We start from the raw sequence: 20,022 nt of genomic DNA, 5'->3' as shown, positions 1-20,022 counted from the left end.
TCATGTTTGTTCTAAAGCTGTGTCATCAAGATGTTCTTTTCCAGTGATTATGAATGTCGAGATGTGAGTAAAGAATGTTGTTCTTAGTGGCAGCTTAAATGCAGTTTCTATCAGGTTCACACTCGAGCACAGTCATGCACACACATGTGCCAGTAATTATAGAGAATGTGTCTCAGGTGGAAGGCAGAGGCTGCAGACTTAGTAGCAGAAGGGAGCGGCTGTGAGTGTATCATCAGGAAGTGATGCGGGAGTTTTACAGGAAATGTCTGCAGCAACAGATGTACTTCACATTTGAAGTGCATCTGCATTTCATGCCGGTGCTAGAAAAGCATTGAGATGTGGTAGATGTGTCCTTTGAGAACGGTGCTTCAAACTGCACTGCCTGTGTGGAGCCAGTAGTTTCTGAAAATAACCCCCCTTGAGTAAGTGACAGATAGATTGTGAGCCGGTATCATAAAACAAATGTTTCTGATGGTAAGAAATATCTTAATTAATTACAAATGTGGCTAATGTTGAAATCAACATTAATAGTTTTTTCATTCCAGGCAAATTGTAATTAAGAATCTACTACTTGAGGTTTTATTCTACACTTGTATTTACAGCTGCAATGATTAGTCAATAGAAGGGAAATGTTGACATTTTATTCTAGTTATCAATCCACTGCTGGTTCCAGGTTCTCAAATGTGAGAATTTGCTGCCTTTCCTTGTCTTACATTATAGTAAATTAAATGTATTTGTCCTTTGCACTGTTAGTCGGACAAAGCAAGATATTTGAAGATATCAGCTGGGGCTGGAAAAAATTGTGATCACTGACCAAACCTTTAATCAGTTGATTTTTAAGATGGTTGGCAGATTAATGAACATCATGTTCAGTTGTAGCCCTTCTTGTGTTAGTTGTGTCTAAAACAATACTGCTGTTTCATTATGCTGAACTGCGTACACTTGCGTGATACTTATCAACAGCAAGTCATTCTCATTAATATCAGCTATATCATTTTGAATTGTGTCACATCTAGTTTTTCTTGTTTGGTTGAGGCAATACTCAACAGTCCTTACAGTCCAGACATATGGAAAACGTTACATACTCACTATGTGTTTTAGCCGTGTGTTTACATTAAACTCTTGCATACTGAAGTTGAAGACAGGCACATCTCCTGAGGCAGCGTGTGAGAATGACGCATCAGCTGTGGGCGGTGTGTTCAGTGCAGAGCAGTCATAAAAAAGGCAAGATGCAGTGAGCTGCAGAAAACACATTGAGGAAGTTGTTCATGACTCAGTGGACTAAGTGACAAGGAAGTCCTACACATTTAAACATCTGGACTATATTTAGAAGAACACGAGGAGGAGCCTGCCCATAGCACAGAAGGCTGAAGCCTCTATACATGGTAAACAGAGGCATCAAGGACTTTGTAACCCTTTGATCATTTACAGTATTCCTATCCCCTCGCGCCAGTTATCTACAGGCAGGAAGTTCTAAATAATTCTGCTATAACCTCCTCTTTTCCAGTTGACCAACAAACCCAACCTCATCCTCCACTATGGCGAGCAAGGACCCCGTCAACCCTTCACATGCTACATTTGACCTCTTCGTCCAAGCCCAGAGTTGTAAGGATGTGAAGCACCACTTGGCTGTACTCTGTAAGCAGCTGGACATCGATCCTAAGGATTTCAGGAGTTTCTACATCAAATTAAAAGAAAGACTAAACTACTGGAAGGCAAAAGCCCTGTGGACCAAGCTGGACAAAAGGGCATCTCATCCAGATTACAAGCAAGGAAAAGCCTCCACCAAAAACAAGGTAGTGGCAACTAGAGACTCTCTTTGTCTTTCTGTATTTTAAAAGGATGTGCCTGGCTTTTTTGGTCAAAGGCTATTTTATATTGATCATTATTTTGATTTCTACATTAGCTTTGAATCAGATTCTGTTTCGTTTTGGTTGTTCCTTTTGGTTTTGTTTAATTGTTTAGTTGTATAAATTAATAACTTATTAATTACTCTTATGACAACATAATTTACCCACCATGGACCAATTTAAATGCTGTTTTTGAGAATTTTCTGAATGCTGGGGAATGCACTGAAAACCCCTAATATTAGATAACTATCTGATCCAAATATTTAATATAAATATTGGTACAAAATGTCACTATTCACAACTATAGTTAATATGTTTTGTAGTTTTAGCTGAACTGAAATTATTCAAACCGTAATCTATTAGCATATGATTGTATTAATCTATTGGGAAGGGAGAATGGATCAATCCTTCCTCTTTTTTGGGGGGGGGGGACTTGTTGCTGATCAGATTAAAACCAACCTCATCAATAGTCCTTTCAAGCTATTTAAAAAATAATACTGACTGGCTAAAGGAGGAAACTACATCATGTGTTGTGTGACACACACAATGTCGAGGGCTTGAGCTTTTTAAAAACACCAACAGGACAATAAGGAAATCTGACTTTGACCTCACTTCCTTATTCTTTGTTTGGCATTATATCACCCATGCTGGCCTTTTGTCTCTCTCTCTCTCTCTCTCTCTCTCTCTCTCTCTCTCTCTCTCTCTCTCTCTCTCTCTCTCTCTCTCTCTCTCTCCTTCTCCCTTTCCCTCTCTCTCTCTCTCCTTCTCCCTTTCCCTCTCCCTCTCAGTGTCTTGTGTTGGGTGCTGGGCCATGTGGGCTGAGAACGGCCATTGAACTGTCCCTGCTGGGGGCTCAGGTGGTGGTGCTGGAGAAGAGAGAGTGCTTCTCCAGGAACAATGTTCTGCACCTGTGGCCCTTCACCATTTATGATCTCCGCGGGCTCGGAGCCAAGAAGTTCTACGGCAAATTCTGCACCGGGTCGCTGGATCACATCAGTGAGTGACGGATGACTGTGCTTAATGGACTGACCTGTACTGTGGCTCAGGTCTGGTGTTGTTTTGGACAGCTCCCAGGGATCATCATAAGAAAAAAGACAATTAAGTTATAATAATTATAATTATATATAAATAATATTTTATAAATAATGATTTCATATTATAATGAATTCAATTATAATATCCTCTGAGAAAACAAGCAAACTGAAGACATCATATTTGTCTGCACGAAAACGTGATGGGAATTTTTCTCTATTTTCTGACACAGTCTGAACAATAATTAATGAATTAATGTTGATTAGTCAGTATTATAAATAATTATGTATTACAGCCCTCGCTCCCAATAACTTGCTGTTGGCATGACTGACTGTATTAATTAGTATCTTGCATATCTCACACACATTTCCAATGAAATGTACATGTATGTTTTCAGGCATCCGTCAACTACAGTTGGTTCTACTGAAAGTGTCACTTCTCCTCGGGGTGGAAGTGCACACAGGAGTGGAGTTTCAGGGCTTGATTGAGCCCTCGGGAGAAAGCGGTACTTAAATTTACCAACCAGCAGTCACCCTGCCTGCTAGTTTTTTCTCAGTACACCATCATCAGTTGTGTTACTTACAGGTTGGATGGCCAAGCTGCAGCCGGTGTCTCACCCTGCTGCTACTTTTCAGTTTGACGTCTTCATCTCTGCTGGAGGAGGCCGGTTTGTTCCTGATGGTGAGAAAAACACACACATGTACTCATGCATCACTTCTGTTCCCTCTGTTGCAGTAGCCGCAGTTTGACATTTTGCAAGGCCTCGTGGTTACACACACAAACTTCCTCCGGCAGCTATATTCAATAAGTGAGCTTTCATCAGCCCAGTTTCCTCTTTTCGTCTCTCCCAAACTATCAGGTTTCAAGCATAAGGAGCTGAGAGGCAAGCTGGCTATCGGCATCACAACCAACTTCATCAACAAACACACGGCTGCAGAGGCTCATGTAGCAGAGATCAGCGGTGTGGCCCGCATCTACAACCAGAAGTTCTTCCAAGACCTGCTCACTGAGACGGGTAATGAATCCATATGACATCTACAGTCGCGTTCAGCTGAGTGGAAGATAAGACGACATCTTTATTTGCAGTGAGGCAACTGTGTGCTCTATTTTAGTAAACTGTTAAAACACTTTAAGCAAGAAAAGAGGAAATCAGTTGCTTCAGATGAACTAATTTTATACCACAACTTGCACTTGAGTGAGAACAGGAATTATGAGAGAGTCACTGAGCCATACCATTTCTAATAAGAATACCAGCACTCTTATTGTCATTATACTGTTCTGCTGTTGTGCCTCGCTGAATGAAACCCTCAAGGCATGAAATAAATGTTCACACTGTCAAGTCGGGTTCAATGTGGAGTGTGAAAAGGGCAGTGAGGCTTTTAATCTGTGTTCCAATCTTCAGTTAATTTCCTGTGACAGCGTTAACCCTGATAAAACCCGCCCCTTGCTTACCGACCAACTCAGCACCTTGATTTTGAACAAACCTTACAGGAATTATGTGACGTCTTATAACCCTCATAGCACCCAATTGTATTACTTTTTGAATTCACTCTGACCAAGACAACTAGTGGAAAATCATAAGCAAGCTAATCATGTAGAATATCCCTCTCAAATAACAAATGTTCTTAAAGTCAGCCCTCCTGACTCTCTCACTCTCTTTCGCTGGTCCTTCACCATTTTACATTCCAGGTATTGATTTGGAGAATATTGTCTACTACAAAGACGACACCCACTACTTTGTCATGACTGCCAAGAAGAAGAGCTTGCTGAAGAAGGGGGTCATTAAACAGGTGAGAACAACACATCCATTACCAGGAAAAGGTTAGATTCTTATTGGCACAAGCTGCATCTTTGGCCAGTGAAGAAAAAGAAACGAACCAAATGGATAAAACAGCCATGCAGGTGCTCCAGTTTGAAGGGATGAACTGTCAATCATCTCCTCTTTCTCTGCAGCCGGGCCCATTAGCTGTAAACCAAATATTAGAAGTGTCACTCAGAATCATAACAAGATGCCGTGACTCATCAGATTGCACCTCTCACTCCGTCTCCACAGGACTACAGCGATGCAGAGGAGCTGCTGGCTCCTGCAAACGTGGACAATGAGGCTCTGTACCGCTATGCCCATGATGCTGCCTCCTTCTCCACAGGTGGCAAACTGCCTGACCTCCAGTTTGCTAAGAACCATGCCGGCCAGCCGGACGTGGCCATGTTCGACTTCACCTGCATGCACCGTGCTGAGAATGCCTCTCTGGTCAGGGAGAGGAGGGGGAAGAAATTGTTGATGGGTCTTGTTGGAGATTGCCTGGTGGAGGTAGGGAGCAACATGTTAAGGATGTGGTGTAAATTTACCATACTTTTAATTTTTAGCTACACAGTGATGTCGGTTGATCAGTCAACGACTTTGACCTAGACTGAAATATTTTCATGGATGGGCTAGCTATAACGCATGCATTTATGGTCCCCAGAGGATGAATCCCTGAGCGCCACAAGCAGGTCAAATGTTTTACTGAAATATCTCAACATTTACTAGACGGCTTGGGAGAAAATATCGTACAAGAACATCCATGGTTGTCAGATGATGTAAGGAATTCGGTGATCCACTGATTTTTTTTCTTTCGCCACCATGAGGTTCACATTTGTGTTTCTGAGTAAAAAGACTGCCACGGAATTTTGGACAGACATTCATGTCCCCTTAATAACTTTGGAGATTCTCGTGTTTGAGTAGCGCTATACATCAGGTCAAGACTTTTTTTAAATCAGCCATCACTCACAATACAATAAATATAGCCTACATACAATCTAGTATCCAATATGACTGAAAAGACATAGGCAGAAGCATAATGCCTATACATGCCTGTCCTACATCCTTATCAAATTAGTTCATTACTTTAGTTTATGACCAAATACCTGAAAAACTATTGACATTTCCATCAGCTTCAGCTGTACTTAGTGTCCTCATTAGCAAATGTTAGCACGCTAATATGCTAAGTAAGATGGTGGTAAACATCTGAAACATTGAGAAAGATCAGCATGTTAACATTTTCATTTCATTGTGTTTGCTTTCGGATGTTAGTATTTAGCCTAAATACCCACTGTGACCAACTACACCCTGACACAGCAGCTAGTGTAGCCATGAACTCTTAGTGTTGTTTACATAAAGACATAGATTATTCGGAAGATAAGCTCCTCGGTAGAGTTTGCATGAAAATCTGGGCAGCTGTTTCTTTGTCTGTCTCATCATCTTTTATACATGGCATGCTGTCGACTGTATGATGACGTTAATGTGCTACAATGAGTTCTTCTGCTCTGTTCTCTGCAGCCTTTCTGGCCCCTGGGCACAGGAATTGCCCGTGGGTTTCTAGCTTCTTTTGACACCGCGTGGATGGTGAGGAGCTGGGGCTTGGGGGTCCCACATCTCAAGGTCCTAGCTGAGCGGTGAGCCGGTTTCTTAAAACTACTACGCAGCAAACAATACAGACAATTACATGATGCAGCTATTTCCTGTTTCCTGCCATATTTATGTTTCCTAATTTAACAAATGGTTACTTTCTGTGTCTCAGACACACAGTAAACACCATAGGTTCTACTATTAGTAAGATATTTAGTAACCCTAACCCTGACTTAAAAAAAGGATTTAAACATTTGAAACATTAGACAATAAGAACAGAAGTCATTTTAACCCATAAAATCTTCAAGACTTTAAAGTTACAAATACTGACTACAGTATCTGAGGTCTGTTTCTGTTCATCTAGTGTGAAGTAAAATAATTTGTACTGTAATCTCTAAACTCACCCAGTTATTTATCACACTCTGTCTTTATTATTGTTGGTTTCCATTTCCTGTTAAATTTCATCTGCTCTCTGTGTTGATTGATTTGGGGGCTGTGCTCAGCTCTAAATGTCTCCTTTTTTGTTTCTTCACAATTGTGCAGAGAAAGTATCTACCAGGTCCTGTCCCAGACCACACCAGAAAACACCAGCAAAAACTACGTTGGTTACAGCATTGACCCCAAAACGCGGTACACAAGAGCCAACCTCTCATCTATCCAGACCAACCAGGTCAGGACTGTTATCCTTTCTTTACTAAACAGAGATCTGAATCAGTCACCTTAATCATCATGGAGGTTAAGGTTACTGCAGATTACAGATTAGTACTCTCAGAAACTGAAATACACCCCTAACTGCGCTGCCAAGCATGTAGCATGTACCAATGTAGCATGTAGCTACTTGGATGTGTTTAAATCAGGTAATACGCACACATCTAGTGCAAAATCTGCCACTTTCTATGCAAATAAGCCTCATTGCAAAAACAGTCCAAGTCACAAAGATCAAAGCTAATAGCCACACAGTTTCAGGGAAATTATTAGTGCCTTCAGGGGTGTCCACTCAAACTCATACATTTTTATAAAGCAGTGACAGGATGCAATGACAGTTGTGTCATGGACAATAAATGAATAAAGCTCCCTGACAGATAATTACTTTTAAGTACAAGAGAAAATAAACGGATGAATGAAAAAAAAGTTGATATATATATAAACAATGTATTTCTTCCCTCCCTCCTTTTCCAAATCCTGGGTGTACATTTTTCCCTTTACTCTTTCTTAATTGCCTTCTGGAGGTTTGGATGGAAGTGACATTCTGGCCCCTCCTGAGAATCTCACCCCTCACAACCCTTGCATTGCCCTCAAGCGCATTAATACTTTGCCACATAGATTATTTTAATCAGACTCAAAAGAAAAGCAAATTGCACTCACATGTCAAACTTCATGGCTGTGTTTACTCTCATATAATGAGCTCAGCATTTTTTGTTGATTGGACCTTGAGCAGAGGCAGATCGCGGTAGCAAATATAGTACAATTAATGGTGCTATTAGCAGGGACAATTGTATTTGCCCCACTGTCTCATCAAAGCAAAGGAATGTTAACACAATAGACTTTGCTTTCTTTTCTAATACTATATTAGAAATAAGTATTGGCTTGAGTTACTGCTCCATAGCTGTATTCTTTTGTATTACGAGTTTTACATATTTCTTGTCATTAAAGTAAAACTGCTAATATTCCTAATTTCTGTGGCTAGACAGTGGTGTTGATTCTCACAAAGTATAATTATTGTTAGGTCTTGAATGGATTACTGTAAATAACAAGTATGGATTGGATTAAATAATATATTTGTTGTACTTTAATGAACTGGTTGAGACTTGATTTTGTCTGAATGTATTAATCTACCTGTCACTTAATTTAGGTGCAGCACCTATACGATGTTGATAAATCCAATCCATCGATCAAGAACCAGAAGAGCCGATTGTCTACCATGCGGCAAGGTCAGCTGCTCTTCATCATGCATGCACTCAACAATGACTATATTCAGCTGTGTTGACTAAAGGAGGAAGCGTTTCTGTGGTCAACATTGACACCTCAAACATTAAAAAAACAATTCACTCACACCTTTACATGGCGAAAAGAGACACTTTCATGACTGTGAAACCACGGTACTGTGGTTATAGAGCATTGTCTGATGATTTACCTTTGTTTGTCCCCTTAGATTCAGTCAATGGTTTTGAAGAGTTGTTGAGATGGTGTCAGAAACACACCGCAGGTTTTAAGAATGTGAATGTAAATGATTTTACCCAATCCTGGCGGTCCGGGCTGGCTCTGTGTGCTCTGATCTACCACTTCAGACCTCAGCTCATGTGAGTTGTAGTATTCATCTGATTGTAGGATGCTGTATGTATTGGTTTGATTGTGTTTGTTTGACGCAGCTCTTTAAAAGAGGTTTGCATTCAATATTTACATTGAACACATTACATGTGATTGTCATCTTTGATGGGAAAAGACTGTCTATAATGAACAATGTAGAGTAATCCCAGTTTTTCTAATTCCTACACAGCGACATGTCCTCCCTGGATGAATCCAGTGCTGTTCACAACCACCAACTGGCCTTCACTGTCTTAGAGAAGGAGCTGGGCATCCCACCTGTCATGTCTGCCAGTGACTTAGCCAAAAGTGGTCAGATAGACAAGTTGTCCATGGTCCTCTACCTCACCCAGGTCAAAAATGCCTTCACTCTGCCAGCAAAAGGTAAAGGTTTATGGGTAAAAAAAATGTCACGGCATAATTAAAAAAGCCCCCCAAAAAACACTTTGCAATTCACCACATTTTAATATATATATATATGTTTTTTTTGTTTTTTTTAATTAAAGCTATTAATATTATGATGTATTTCTGAAGCTAGCTTTTAGTGACAGCAGCATTAATCTTTGTTGCTTAGACACTGCACAGCTTTCGCATCAACTTAAAAGGGTCAGATCCCTTCCCACTGAAATGTGTTTGGTGTTGAGAAGCAATCAAATCGCTGTCTCTTTAAGAGCTCGCTACCCAGAATTCATTTGGCTTAAATGGCGAGTGCTGTGCTTAGAGCCAGCTCCACTGGTAGTGCTGTTCTCCTGCACTAAGCCAGCCAAGCAGCAGCAGCAGACAGAGCAAACAGTCACCGTGTGGACCTGGCGTATCAGGTCTGATGGGACACGCGTCTCTTGAAGAGGAGCTACTATTCCTACACTGAAGGAGGATTTTCTCCCGGCTGTTTGCGACAGAGGTATTTTTTTACAGGCTTTGCAGCATGGGGAGTATAGTGCAGCGCAAATGTGAGCCCAGCGTTTTGGAGGCACTGAATGAGCTGAGTGGGTGTGATAAACGCTCTCTGTGTCTGTGATGCTGCTCTCCTTGGGATCCGCCGCCTGATGTGCGGGCAGGAGGGAGCTGTCACTCTCCGGTAACCTTATCTGAATGATGAAAGGATGGGAGTGGTAGTCCGGGCAGGAGCTGAAGAGTTCTTATGTGGATTGACAAGTTAAATTCAGCTGCTCTGACGCTGCAGAAAATACAAGTTAAATGGGTTATTTATATTTCTGACAGTTTCAACATAAAAGGATGTACCTTGAAGATATTTAAGAAGGCACACTTAGAATATTTTAAGCTGCTGTATGCAGAGCTGCAAGTAGGCCAACGCTAAGGCTCAGGTGTCTTTTGGTGTGCACCCTAGTGCTATAGTAAGATAAACTGATTTTGGTGTGTGTCCCTCTCTGATAATTTCTTTTCTTTCTTTCTGTATCTGTTGGCTACAGACCCTGCAGCCTTCCTGCCGTCGTCCAAGCCTCTGAGTCTCTCCCAGACACAGTCGGCTGTCTTTTTCCTGAGCAAGCTGAAGCACAACTCTCTGCAAAGACGCAAGGTACGCCCACCGGGACTGTGTGTTCACTGTTTACACTGCACCGAGAAATGTTTGATAGCGATATTTTCAAACGCGCTGGCTTGTTGGCTGGAGTTCACGTCTGGGCCTTCAGTCTGTGTTCTTTTGCTGTCTGTGACTCACAGCTGCTATTCAGCTGTTATTTAGGGACAAATTGTAAGATGCTGTAATAAGAAATGTGGTTTCTAGACACTCATTTAAATGGTTTGAATGTTCTCCACATTATCAGTCAATAGTTGTTCTTATTTCCTCTGCAGGAAAAGATGGCAACTGAGAAAAGAAAAAAAGAGACAAGCATTGGCGATGAGGACAGTGTGCGTTGTGTAGCTTTCTCTACTAATTCTTCTCTTCTTTTGTTTTGCCAGTGGGGCTTCACTGAATTTAACTCTGCCTTTCCCCTCAGACGGCGGTGCCTCCTGTGTCCCCCGAGCTCAGTCCTACAGTTGATCCGGCTCTTGATCTTGATCCTGAGCCTGAACCTGGTGCAGGTGGGTCGATGAGAAACAGTGAGGAGTGTTACTTCTGTGGCCACAGGGTCTACGTGCTGGAGCGCATCAGTGCTGAGGGCAAGTTCTTCCATCGCAGCTGCTTCACCTGCCATCGGTGCAGCATCACTCTCAGACTGGGAGGATATGCCTTTGAACAGACTACAGGTGAGTACTTACTGTCCTCATGTGTCATGTGTTCACGGGAACTAATGGGGACACAAACACACCGACACATATTTAACATATTGTTGTAATTCTCAGAGTTTCCCCAAGTATCGGTATATGTTTGGTGTAATATCTGTTTTATGTTATCCCTTTTTAGCAGCCTCTTGTTTGCTAAATCCTCTGTTTAAGCACTGGATGTGTTGTTGCTCGGTATAAAGCACTTGTATTGTAGCTATGTTAATTGCTAAACGGAGTATCACCTTCATTTATTTATAAAATTAATAATTTGCACCACGGCCCTTTTTTTTTTTTTTTTTTTTTTTTTAAAGAGGTATCCATTTAGACTGAAAGGACATAAATCATTTACAGACATCAGCAGGCTTTTTCTTCTTTAGCACGTAAACATTCACTTGTCTCTGACTTTTCAACTCCTTTTATTGCTTTTGTCTGTGATGTCTCTTCAGGGAGATTTTACTGTGAGCTGCACTCTGAAGAACTGGAAGACGGGGCTGAAACATTGTCTAAGGTGGGTCACTGAACAGAGCAGATGTTTTGCTGCTCGGGACTCCATGTTGAATCCCTCTGTTTGTGATGCTCGTGTTACACAATCTTATGTTGCATGATATATCATCCTTCTGCTGCCTGCTCCGATGTCATCAAACTCGCTCGCAGCAGTTGCGCACAACTACTGAGGTTGTCTGTGTCAAAGCAACCGTTGTCTGAGGAACAAAACATATTAAGCAGGAATTTATGCTCTTTCGTTGCCTTTTTTTCAACAACATTTCTGTATTCAGGATGGCGACGGAACAAATGAGAACAGGCTTTCCAGTGAGGATTATACACCATCCCCATCAGATGAGGAGTATGAGCATACGCTGGACTCTGGTCCCTCTGCTCACCCACAGTCACATAAACCTGAAGGACAGGACCACCATGTGCTTGAACCCAAAGAGGATTCCCAACAACCACCGACCTCAAAAACTCCCATACATCCTCCATCTAAAACTGAGCTGGCATTACCCACCGAGGAGGAGAACATGTCCTATCCTGTGCCAAAGCCCCGCCTCTCTCAGCAGACCACACCCAGCCCTCAGCCCTCTCCTCCAATAGCAAAACCTCGCACAGTCCACCTTTTTAACCCCTCGACACCAGAAAAGCGTTCATCTCCAACCCCGACAAAAGAGATCTCCATGGCAGCAACAGACTCCCGTCCTAAGCAATCACTCCGAAAGCTTCAGCTGAGCGACGAGGAGAAAAGCCAACTAGTGGACCTTCAGAGCCTCAGCGTGGACTCTGACTCAGAGACCCCCGGTGGATCCTCCTCCTGCTCCTCGTCTTCTGCAACTGCAGGAGGTCTAAGCCCTCCTAAACCAGTGGGCCTGGATGGGCAAGAAGAGGAGGGCTACTGGAGTGGGAGCACCGCAAGTCACATCCGGGAGAAGAGGAATCGACGCTGCTTCAGGAGAAAAGAGATGCCAAGCGGGCAGACCAGGGTACGATCCAAGTTTTCCCCCTGGAATCTCTCTTCTCCGAGAATCAGCAGAGACACCCGGCTCAGTGTCCACGTTAATTATCCAGGGAGAGTGGGTACGTAAGGACACATTCTCTTTGATCTTTGCTGGAGAAAAAGATTGCTGGTTGCAGGAGAATGAAAAACACCTTAACACTTTCTTGCTTTTGTACGACAGAAACAACATTCAGACATGCTCACAGCACCTCGGAAGAGGGTGGTGATGATGATGAGGACGATGAGGAAGATGATATGTTTGAACGAGATGATGTTGACTTATTTGATGAGAAAGTAAGGACCAGTAATGGAACTGATATATTTTCATTTGATAGTGAGCCGGCTATATTTTAAGCGGCAGTGGACTTCCAATACTGACACTTTGACTTTAGTTTCAGACGCTGCCATCAGACCCTGTTGAGGCTGAGAAAATGGAGTTGATGAAGATGAGGACGCTAGAGCGACGGGCCAAGATGAGCGAATTACAGCGACTGCGCAAAGCCCAGGTCAGTGTCGCTCTCAGTGTTGCAATGCTCACAGCTCATCTATGTTTTATTGGTCTGTGGCTTCTCCGACTTCCCTCACGGAAGCAATTCATTTGTATATTAATATACAAATGTATAGCTCATCAATTGGTGGTGTGATGTTAGGAGTATCAATTTGTTTTGAATATTTGTGGTATGTTAAGAGTTGTTGTCCTTGAGATTTCCTTCCTGGCTGATTTGGTGACACCCATGGTTACTTGTGGTAACAGCAAGTGTGGTTTAATACTTTAGGTCTCACAAATCTGGGGCCAGCAAACACTCCTTATGCAGTAGATTGTCAGAAATACAAGTTGATTTAATAAAGGGGTCAGGCAATAGTCTCTCTTTACATCATTGCATGAGCTAGCATGGTGTGATTTCATGCTGCACACTGCGCCAGTAGTTCAACACAACAGCAGGGTGCAGTAAAAGCAGTTGGTTCCCTTGTCGGCTGCAACTCTTTCATCTAAAAGCTTTGTGTGCCTGCTCCCTCTCGTCCCTGTACTCCCTTCAATATTTAAAACGGATCCACTGTAAAATAAATAAATAATGAAAACACCCTGACAATGATTGTTTTGTCGACACATTTTTCTGACTAATACTTTTCCAGTGGCTTCTTCACAATATAAGTCCAACAGTGGGAGAAGTAAATACTGCAGCTGATATCAGTGAGATAAAAGTAAACGCAGTAAAGCTGGATTACACGCATTATGAATCTCTCATGCTTAGATAGGCAATGTGAACCCAGCGTGGGAATGCCGCACTCCGCCGACTGACAATACGAATTACTTTTGAGATTGTGTGTGTGTGTGTGTGTGTGTGTGTGTGTGTGTGTGAGAGAGAGATGTATATAGAAAAAAGTGTTGTAAATGAATACTATCCTAAAGGAATAATGAATTGTCAACATTTTCTCAAGCACCTTTCTTACTGTTTCTTGTCTCTGGTTCTCAGTCCATCCAGAGGCGGCTGGAGGAGATTGAGGTGACCTTCAAGGACTTGGAGGATAAGGGTGTAGTGCTGGAGAGAACGCTGCGTGGAGAGGCTGGTAAGACCCACATGCCAACAGCAGGGTCCTTGTTTTCAATGTTGTTTTTTTTATAAAGGAAATAGCTAGAACTGTTTTAAAATGATTTTCACGCAAATGTTTTCATGCAACCAAAAGTGGTTGTTTTATGCTGGATAAGATGCTGACTTACATTAAACATTATACATTAAATGAAGTCCTCTTTCTTCTGGTAATGGGATGTGGAGCTAAAACACAAATGAGCTGCTGTAGATTTTATAAATGAGTAAACAAGTAGTGGCTGCGCCGCAAATGGTAAATATGCTTTTAGTTAATTATAAATAAAAAAAACTGAATATTATGAGCACTAAATATGCTAGAATACTAAATACATGGATATTGATGGGTTTAAAATGTTTAACTTTGAATTTTACAAGTCAGCTGAATTCGCATGGATCAGCCTCCAGAATCCTTGAGATGCGCTCACTTACATGGCTGTTGTGTCACATGCAGCATCTAGAATTTCCATTAAAAACCTGTCTTCCTCTCTTCTTTACAAACAAACATCAAACACAGATACCCTGACACTGTATTGTTCCACCTCTAGGCAGCAACGGCTCTCCGGACATGATTGAGCATTGGATCCAGCTCGTCCACGAGAAGAACGCGCTGGTGTCTGAGGAGTCTGACCTCATGGTGGCGTGAGTGTACACCTTGCAAATAAATTAAAAAAAACAGTGACGCCCACTAAAAGCCTGAGTAGTCATGGTGGAATACAACACAGCTTTTGTGCAAAGCAAAAGTGACACATCACCACATAAGAGCAGGCGTCCATATCAAAACACTGTGGTTACTGTTTGCTCTCACCTTGGTCGCAGCCAATGTTTACAGTCAGACTCCATTTGTCATATGGCTTTATGATGACCTGCAGCTACAGCAGGATGTTTGTGTTTCTTTCAGGTCTCGTCAGCTGGAACTCGAAGACAAGCAGAGCATGTTGGAGTTGGAGCTCAGGAAGTACATGGAACTGGATGGTGTGTGCTTCTTGAATAGTCCTATTGATTTTGACGCAGTTAGAAGAGAGCGAGCCAAGCACCAGTTGTGTTAAGCCAAGTGTATTGAGATGATCGTTGCATGTTTTCCTTTTATAATAAGAACATCGGTGCTCTGGCAATGGGGCCCTGTTCAACCAATCCGTATATGTTGTAGTAAATCATACTTATCAGCTTTGAAATGCCAGTTAGAAAAAACAGTAAATGATTCATCCCTACTTATGAGCAAACATTTGGAGTAGTGCTTCTGTCCCCTGATGAATGAAAGTCTAATATTCACTTTCCTCTCGCTCAGTTTTTAGTCTCTACAGTCTACTGAGACTAAGATCTGTCTCTTTAGCTGCTTGATGCTCCTCCTTGTTCAACAGCTAGTCACTAACTGTGTGGTCGTGTACAATGTGATTTAAGAGCTGGAAACAAGGTTAACTAAATCAGTAGTTCACTAAGTTGCAGATTCAGGTGATCATTATCTGTAGGTTCATCACTAAGAGCGATCACATTATTTTCACATTGCCAGATATACATTATCATTATAAAGATATTGATTGTAGCCACATTAACATGTGCATATGCGTTTATCTGGCAGACAAGACATCGGAGCAGCTGGCAGAAGAAGATCGGGTCCTCCAACAGATGATCGACGTGGTGGACATGAGGGACTCCCTGGTGTTGTTTCTGGATGAGAAGAGGCTGAATGAGATAAGCGAGGAGCAAGAGGCCTTCTCCCTCAGGGAGGCCAAGCGGCACTCGAAGGCTGGATCTCAGGTTCACTGGGCGTAGGGCTTTCACGCACACACATACTCAGCATGAACCTGTGTGTACTGTGCTGTAGGTGCCCTCACATCTACTGTATGTGAGACTTTCTGCTTTCGGCCATGAGACTTGACTTCTGCAAAGCCAAAGATGATACGGAATTGTTGAGGAGGGTAAGCAGTCCCTCTTTATACAACTAGGAGAAAGAGTTGAGGCTTATGGGCCAGAGGCTGAGCGAATGTGTTGCAATCCGCTCCCCTAGAGGGAGACATACGCCCGGGGATCTGATGCTTTACGCTCAATAACGCTCCAGCTAAGCTCGGCCTGATAGTGTGGTCAAAGCAACAGAGCACTTATAGAAAAAAAGAACCCTAATGTCTGCTGTACACTTGAGGAACCACCATACAGCAGATAATTACTACCTAGCCTGGGCCCTTGGCTTTGTTGTGGTGTCAGATGTGACTCAAGCAAAACCAAGACTGAGCAGCATACAATTAGAGCGGTGGGGAACCTGCAGCAGCCGCTCTGGAGCCTTACAGATGGATCTAGGTCGAAAGCACAGGATGGATGTTGTTTTTGAGAACTATTTTAATGAATAAATGCTACTGTACACGATGACATAATATACATATAATTCTATGTTTAATATTTGTACATTGAATAAACTGTAGAAATATGATGGTGGAGGAAAACCAACAAAAACAAAGGGGTAGATAAAATATTACAATTATTAAATTCCACAATAAGTATTTATGATTACATTTTTATTGACCAGTTTCTTTTTCGTTTCTGAATTTTGTAGCGCTCCTTGCTGTTCACCATGTCCTTTTCCCGATAGCGAGTGGGATCATAATCTCATGTGTGGATCCCTCAGTCCTCTTGGATCAGAGTTGGGGTTTTCACCAACGGCCCTTGGCGGCTCTTCAAGTGTTGCTGGATTATATGAACACAGGGATTTGAGTTTGAATGAAAAAAGACTTAACGGACTGGTTCATATATTTATAAATGCTATCTTTTATCTTTTGCAGGTGTTCCTCTGTGTGTGCTGGCAGAATAGCCAAAATCGAGTCAAACACCATTTTGTTGTCGGTTTAAAAAAAAAGAAAAGCCTTATCCGTTCATTGTTCTTCTGCCATTTTGTGCCACCTGGATGGCACTTCACAGTATATCAAATAAAGATCATGCACTTTGATGTTTTAGGTTTCATGTTTTGATAAAATACTGAGTTTTTGTTTTTGTTTGCCATAACCTTGGCCCTTAGAGTACTTTACACTGTACTTATATAAGGGGTTTTACTGCCAGCGGTATTCTGACTTCTAACCTCTGGGGTGCACTATTCTCCCTCTACATGACCGGTAGACTTAATAGAAAGCAACAGTAGCTTACCAGAGAGGATGGCGGTGTTCAGAACTATGACTTAAAACTTAAAAGTATTGAAACAGAATGACCTTGTTCACTGTTATATTGTCATATATTATTATTATTACTGATCTATCAATTTTTGAGCAGCCTTTTTATTGTCACTAATTGAGGTGGAGCTCATGTTAACTATTAAAATATATATTTAATTTTAATCACTTAAGTAACTAACTGTCAGGTAAGTGGAGTAGAAAGTACAGTATAAACTAGCATTAAATGGAGATACGTGAAGAAAAGTACCTTAAAACTGGACTGAAGGAAAGCGCCACAGTAAAAGCAGTTGGTTATTTTCCACCACTGCAGCTAATGCCCTAAATTTGATTATTTGTGTGGCCCAATTGGTGTTACTCTATGCAGCCAAATATAAAAGTGTTACTGTTTTAACCTGAAAAATAACCTATTTTTTACAAATCATGTCAAACAAATAAATATATATGTGATTCATTATATAACTTTGTGTGCAGATATCACACTTGTGTCACTAGTTTCATGCAAGCACTAACTTCACCTTAATCTCAGGTTATCTGAGCAGTGAACAGTTTTTGCATTCATTTCAATTAACGTATGTCACACTTTTTGTTTCGTGGATTTCAATCCTGATTACCTTCTTGCACTGATTTCTCAAAGTCCGTAGATGTGATGAGTTCAAATGTCTTCTACGACTCTCCCTCATGTGAGAACACTTCAGTAACCCATGAAGTTATAAGGCATTGAACACAAACCTGAACCCGTTAGTGGACTCCCATTGACCATTCATTTAGTCGCAATGGAGCTTTAAGTGCCAGGGGTTAAGGGTTTTGTTTTACGTCACTTCAACAAGGGAGATTTGATTATTTCACTCCTTGTTATTTTTACACACATAGGCCTAAAATGACCAGAATGTGAACTGGCTCCTCCAGATACCAGTCCACACTCCAGACTTGGTCCGTGTGGGATCTGAACCAACAACCCTCCGGCCCCCACGAACTGAGCCACTAGAGTGCAGGGGGTTAACAAGTTCAAACTTTCAGGCATGGTGGTTTTTCTTTTTACTATGTAAAAAACAAGTAAATCTGCATTCAACTTTAATAACATTTTCCTGATAATACTTTCATATAAATAAATAATAATTTAAAAGTAATATTCTCAATGCAGGAGTTTTGCTTGTAAAGAGTGCTTTTACAGTGTACTGTTATTTAAGTAAAGGGGGGTGTAACAGTATAGAATTGTACATATTTGGATTTAATATATTGGAATAGTTTTTGATAATCTGTTATACAAACTAAGGGCGTTCCTTGAGCAGCTATTTCCTGTTCTCATGTCCTGCTCGAGCGCTCTCTACTCATAACTGACCAGCAACTGTGCTGCTTCTGACTGTCTTCACAGACGCTGCTGTTTCCTCGTTCCTGAATGGAAAACACTTGACCTCATGGTTCTAAAACCAACACCATAAATGAAGGATGATCATGACAACCTCTTGGCCCAGTATCCATGACAACACAATGAGCCGGCCCAGCCATTGATGTTCTGTTTCTCTATTTAGAAGTGAGGTATAGGCTGCATTTCAAGCTGTGAAACTAAGCCTGTCAGATAGCACATGGGATCAACACGGCATCGTTTAATGACAGGTTAAATCATAACACACACAAAAATGTGTTGTCTTAAAAACATGCCTGCATTGTCATAACTGTCCATTGTGCATAATTATTCTGCATGGCACAGACTTGTTTTGAGTCCTCGTCCTTTGTGTGCAGTGAACACAGGAGCAGAGAGAGCTGTCTTCTGTCACTGCATATGTATGGCTTCATGAGCACCCGATGCAGATTAATACATAAGCCTGTTAAAGGTCGCCTCGGAAGACCATGTTGAATACTGCAACGTGCTTAGAGCCCAATGCTGCTATTCCTTCTGTGGCCCAGGGGTGGAACAAGTTTCCAAACACATTTCTGTTGTCTGTACTTTCTAACCAGGCATGCCCCTTGTTTAAATTTAACAAATGGCTTTCTTCATGAATCATTCACCAATGTTTTATAGATCATTAACAACCCGTTTATAGGACCATCTTTCGTTTTTCTTTTTCAAAAGAATTCTAGATGTTCCAAAAGAGCGGCCAAGAATATAACACGAATTACTGTAAAAACGCTTATAATTGCTTATTGCTGAATAAAAAAAATGAAATGTGTGTTAATCATACAACACTAATGACATCATTACCAAATAGAAAGGATAAACCCTTGATAATGTATTAACTAATGATTTTTGATATAAATAACTAGTTAATTATCTATCAGTATATACAGGTATTACATTTGAGAAAGAGACATCTGATGACTAATTAAACATATAAAGTACAAAATACTTGTTTCCAGAAGTATTCCGAAACTTTAATAGGACACACCTAAACCATCAGGACTTATTTGAAAGTCAAACACAGTATTTAGCTAACTGTAACTCTTAAATTCAAGTATTTTTACATTAACCGTCATGACTACAGACTGGAGTACCTGGGGACCTCAAGAATAAACACTGTATGAAACAACCATCATCGCAACATTTTATTTTTCCTCTCAAAGCGCAATTAATGTAATCTGAAGAAGACAAAAAACATTAGTCCTGTTTTCTTAAAAAAAAAAAAAAAGATAATAGACAGACCACATGAGGACATCTGTGTCTGCTGCATTTGTGCTTGTATCCTTAAAAATAAGGTCACACACACTTTAAATTAGGACCCATCTATTCTATTGTATCCTGCAATTGGTTAATGTGGTGGCCCCCCTTTTTGGTCTTTTTTATCCTTAATAAGTACAATTATGACTATCATACTACATTGATTGATTGATTGTATTAATTAAGCAATTAGTCCTGTATAAATGGTGCCTTATAAGACCGTGGAACCTGTAAAATAATAAAAAATAATCACTACTGGTTCCGCATTTCAAAATGTTAGTCCACCATTAGTGCTGACTGAGAGGCCTGCCAAACTGATGTGCGTGTGCGCGTAGC

General features: G+C 41.2%; 1 protein-coding gene across 1 annotated transcript; it reads left to right on the top strand.

Moving 5' to 3' along the window:
* Nucleotides 1–1,538: 1,538 nt before the first annotated feature.
* Nucleotides 1,539–16,811, top strand: mical1 (microtubule associated monooxygenase, calponin and LIM domain containing 1; the record flags this gene model as incomplete). The annotated part of the gene is made up of 23 exons (XM_079225946.1): nucleotides 1,539–1,796; nucleotides 2,639–2,846; nucleotides 3,280–3,387; nucleotides 3,468–3,563; nucleotides 3,742–3,897; nucleotides 4,572–4,672; nucleotides 4,936–5,193; nucleotides 6,202–6,317; nucleotides 6,814–6,940; nucleotides 8,123–8,201; nucleotides 8,423–8,570; nucleotides 8,768–8,958; nucleotides 10,005–10,111; nucleotides 10,387–10,443; nucleotides 10,533–10,782; nucleotides 11,247–11,308; nucleotides 11,577–12,369; nucleotides 12,471–12,583; nucleotides 12,682–12,795; nucleotides 13,765–13,858; nucleotides 14,424–14,517; nucleotides 14,777–14,850; nucleotides 15,455–16,811. The coding sequence occupies 23 exons, from the start codon at nucleotides 1,539–1,541 to the stop codon at nucleotides 15,646–15,648; spliced, it is 3,798 nt and encodes a 1,265-aa protein (XP_079082072.1). The 3' UTR covers nucleotides 15,649–16,811.
* Nucleotides 16,812–20,022: the final 3,211 nt, after the last annotated feature.

The sequence above is a fragment of the Taurulus bubalis genome (genome assembly GCF_910589615.1).
Source record: "Taurulus bubalis genome assembly, chromosome: 11".
In the NCBI taxonomy this organism is placed as follows: Eukaryota; Metazoa; Chordata; class Actinopteri; order Perciformes; family Cottidae; genus Taurulus; species Taurulus bubalis.
This window is presented reverse-complemented; position numbering and strand designations above follow the sequence as displayed.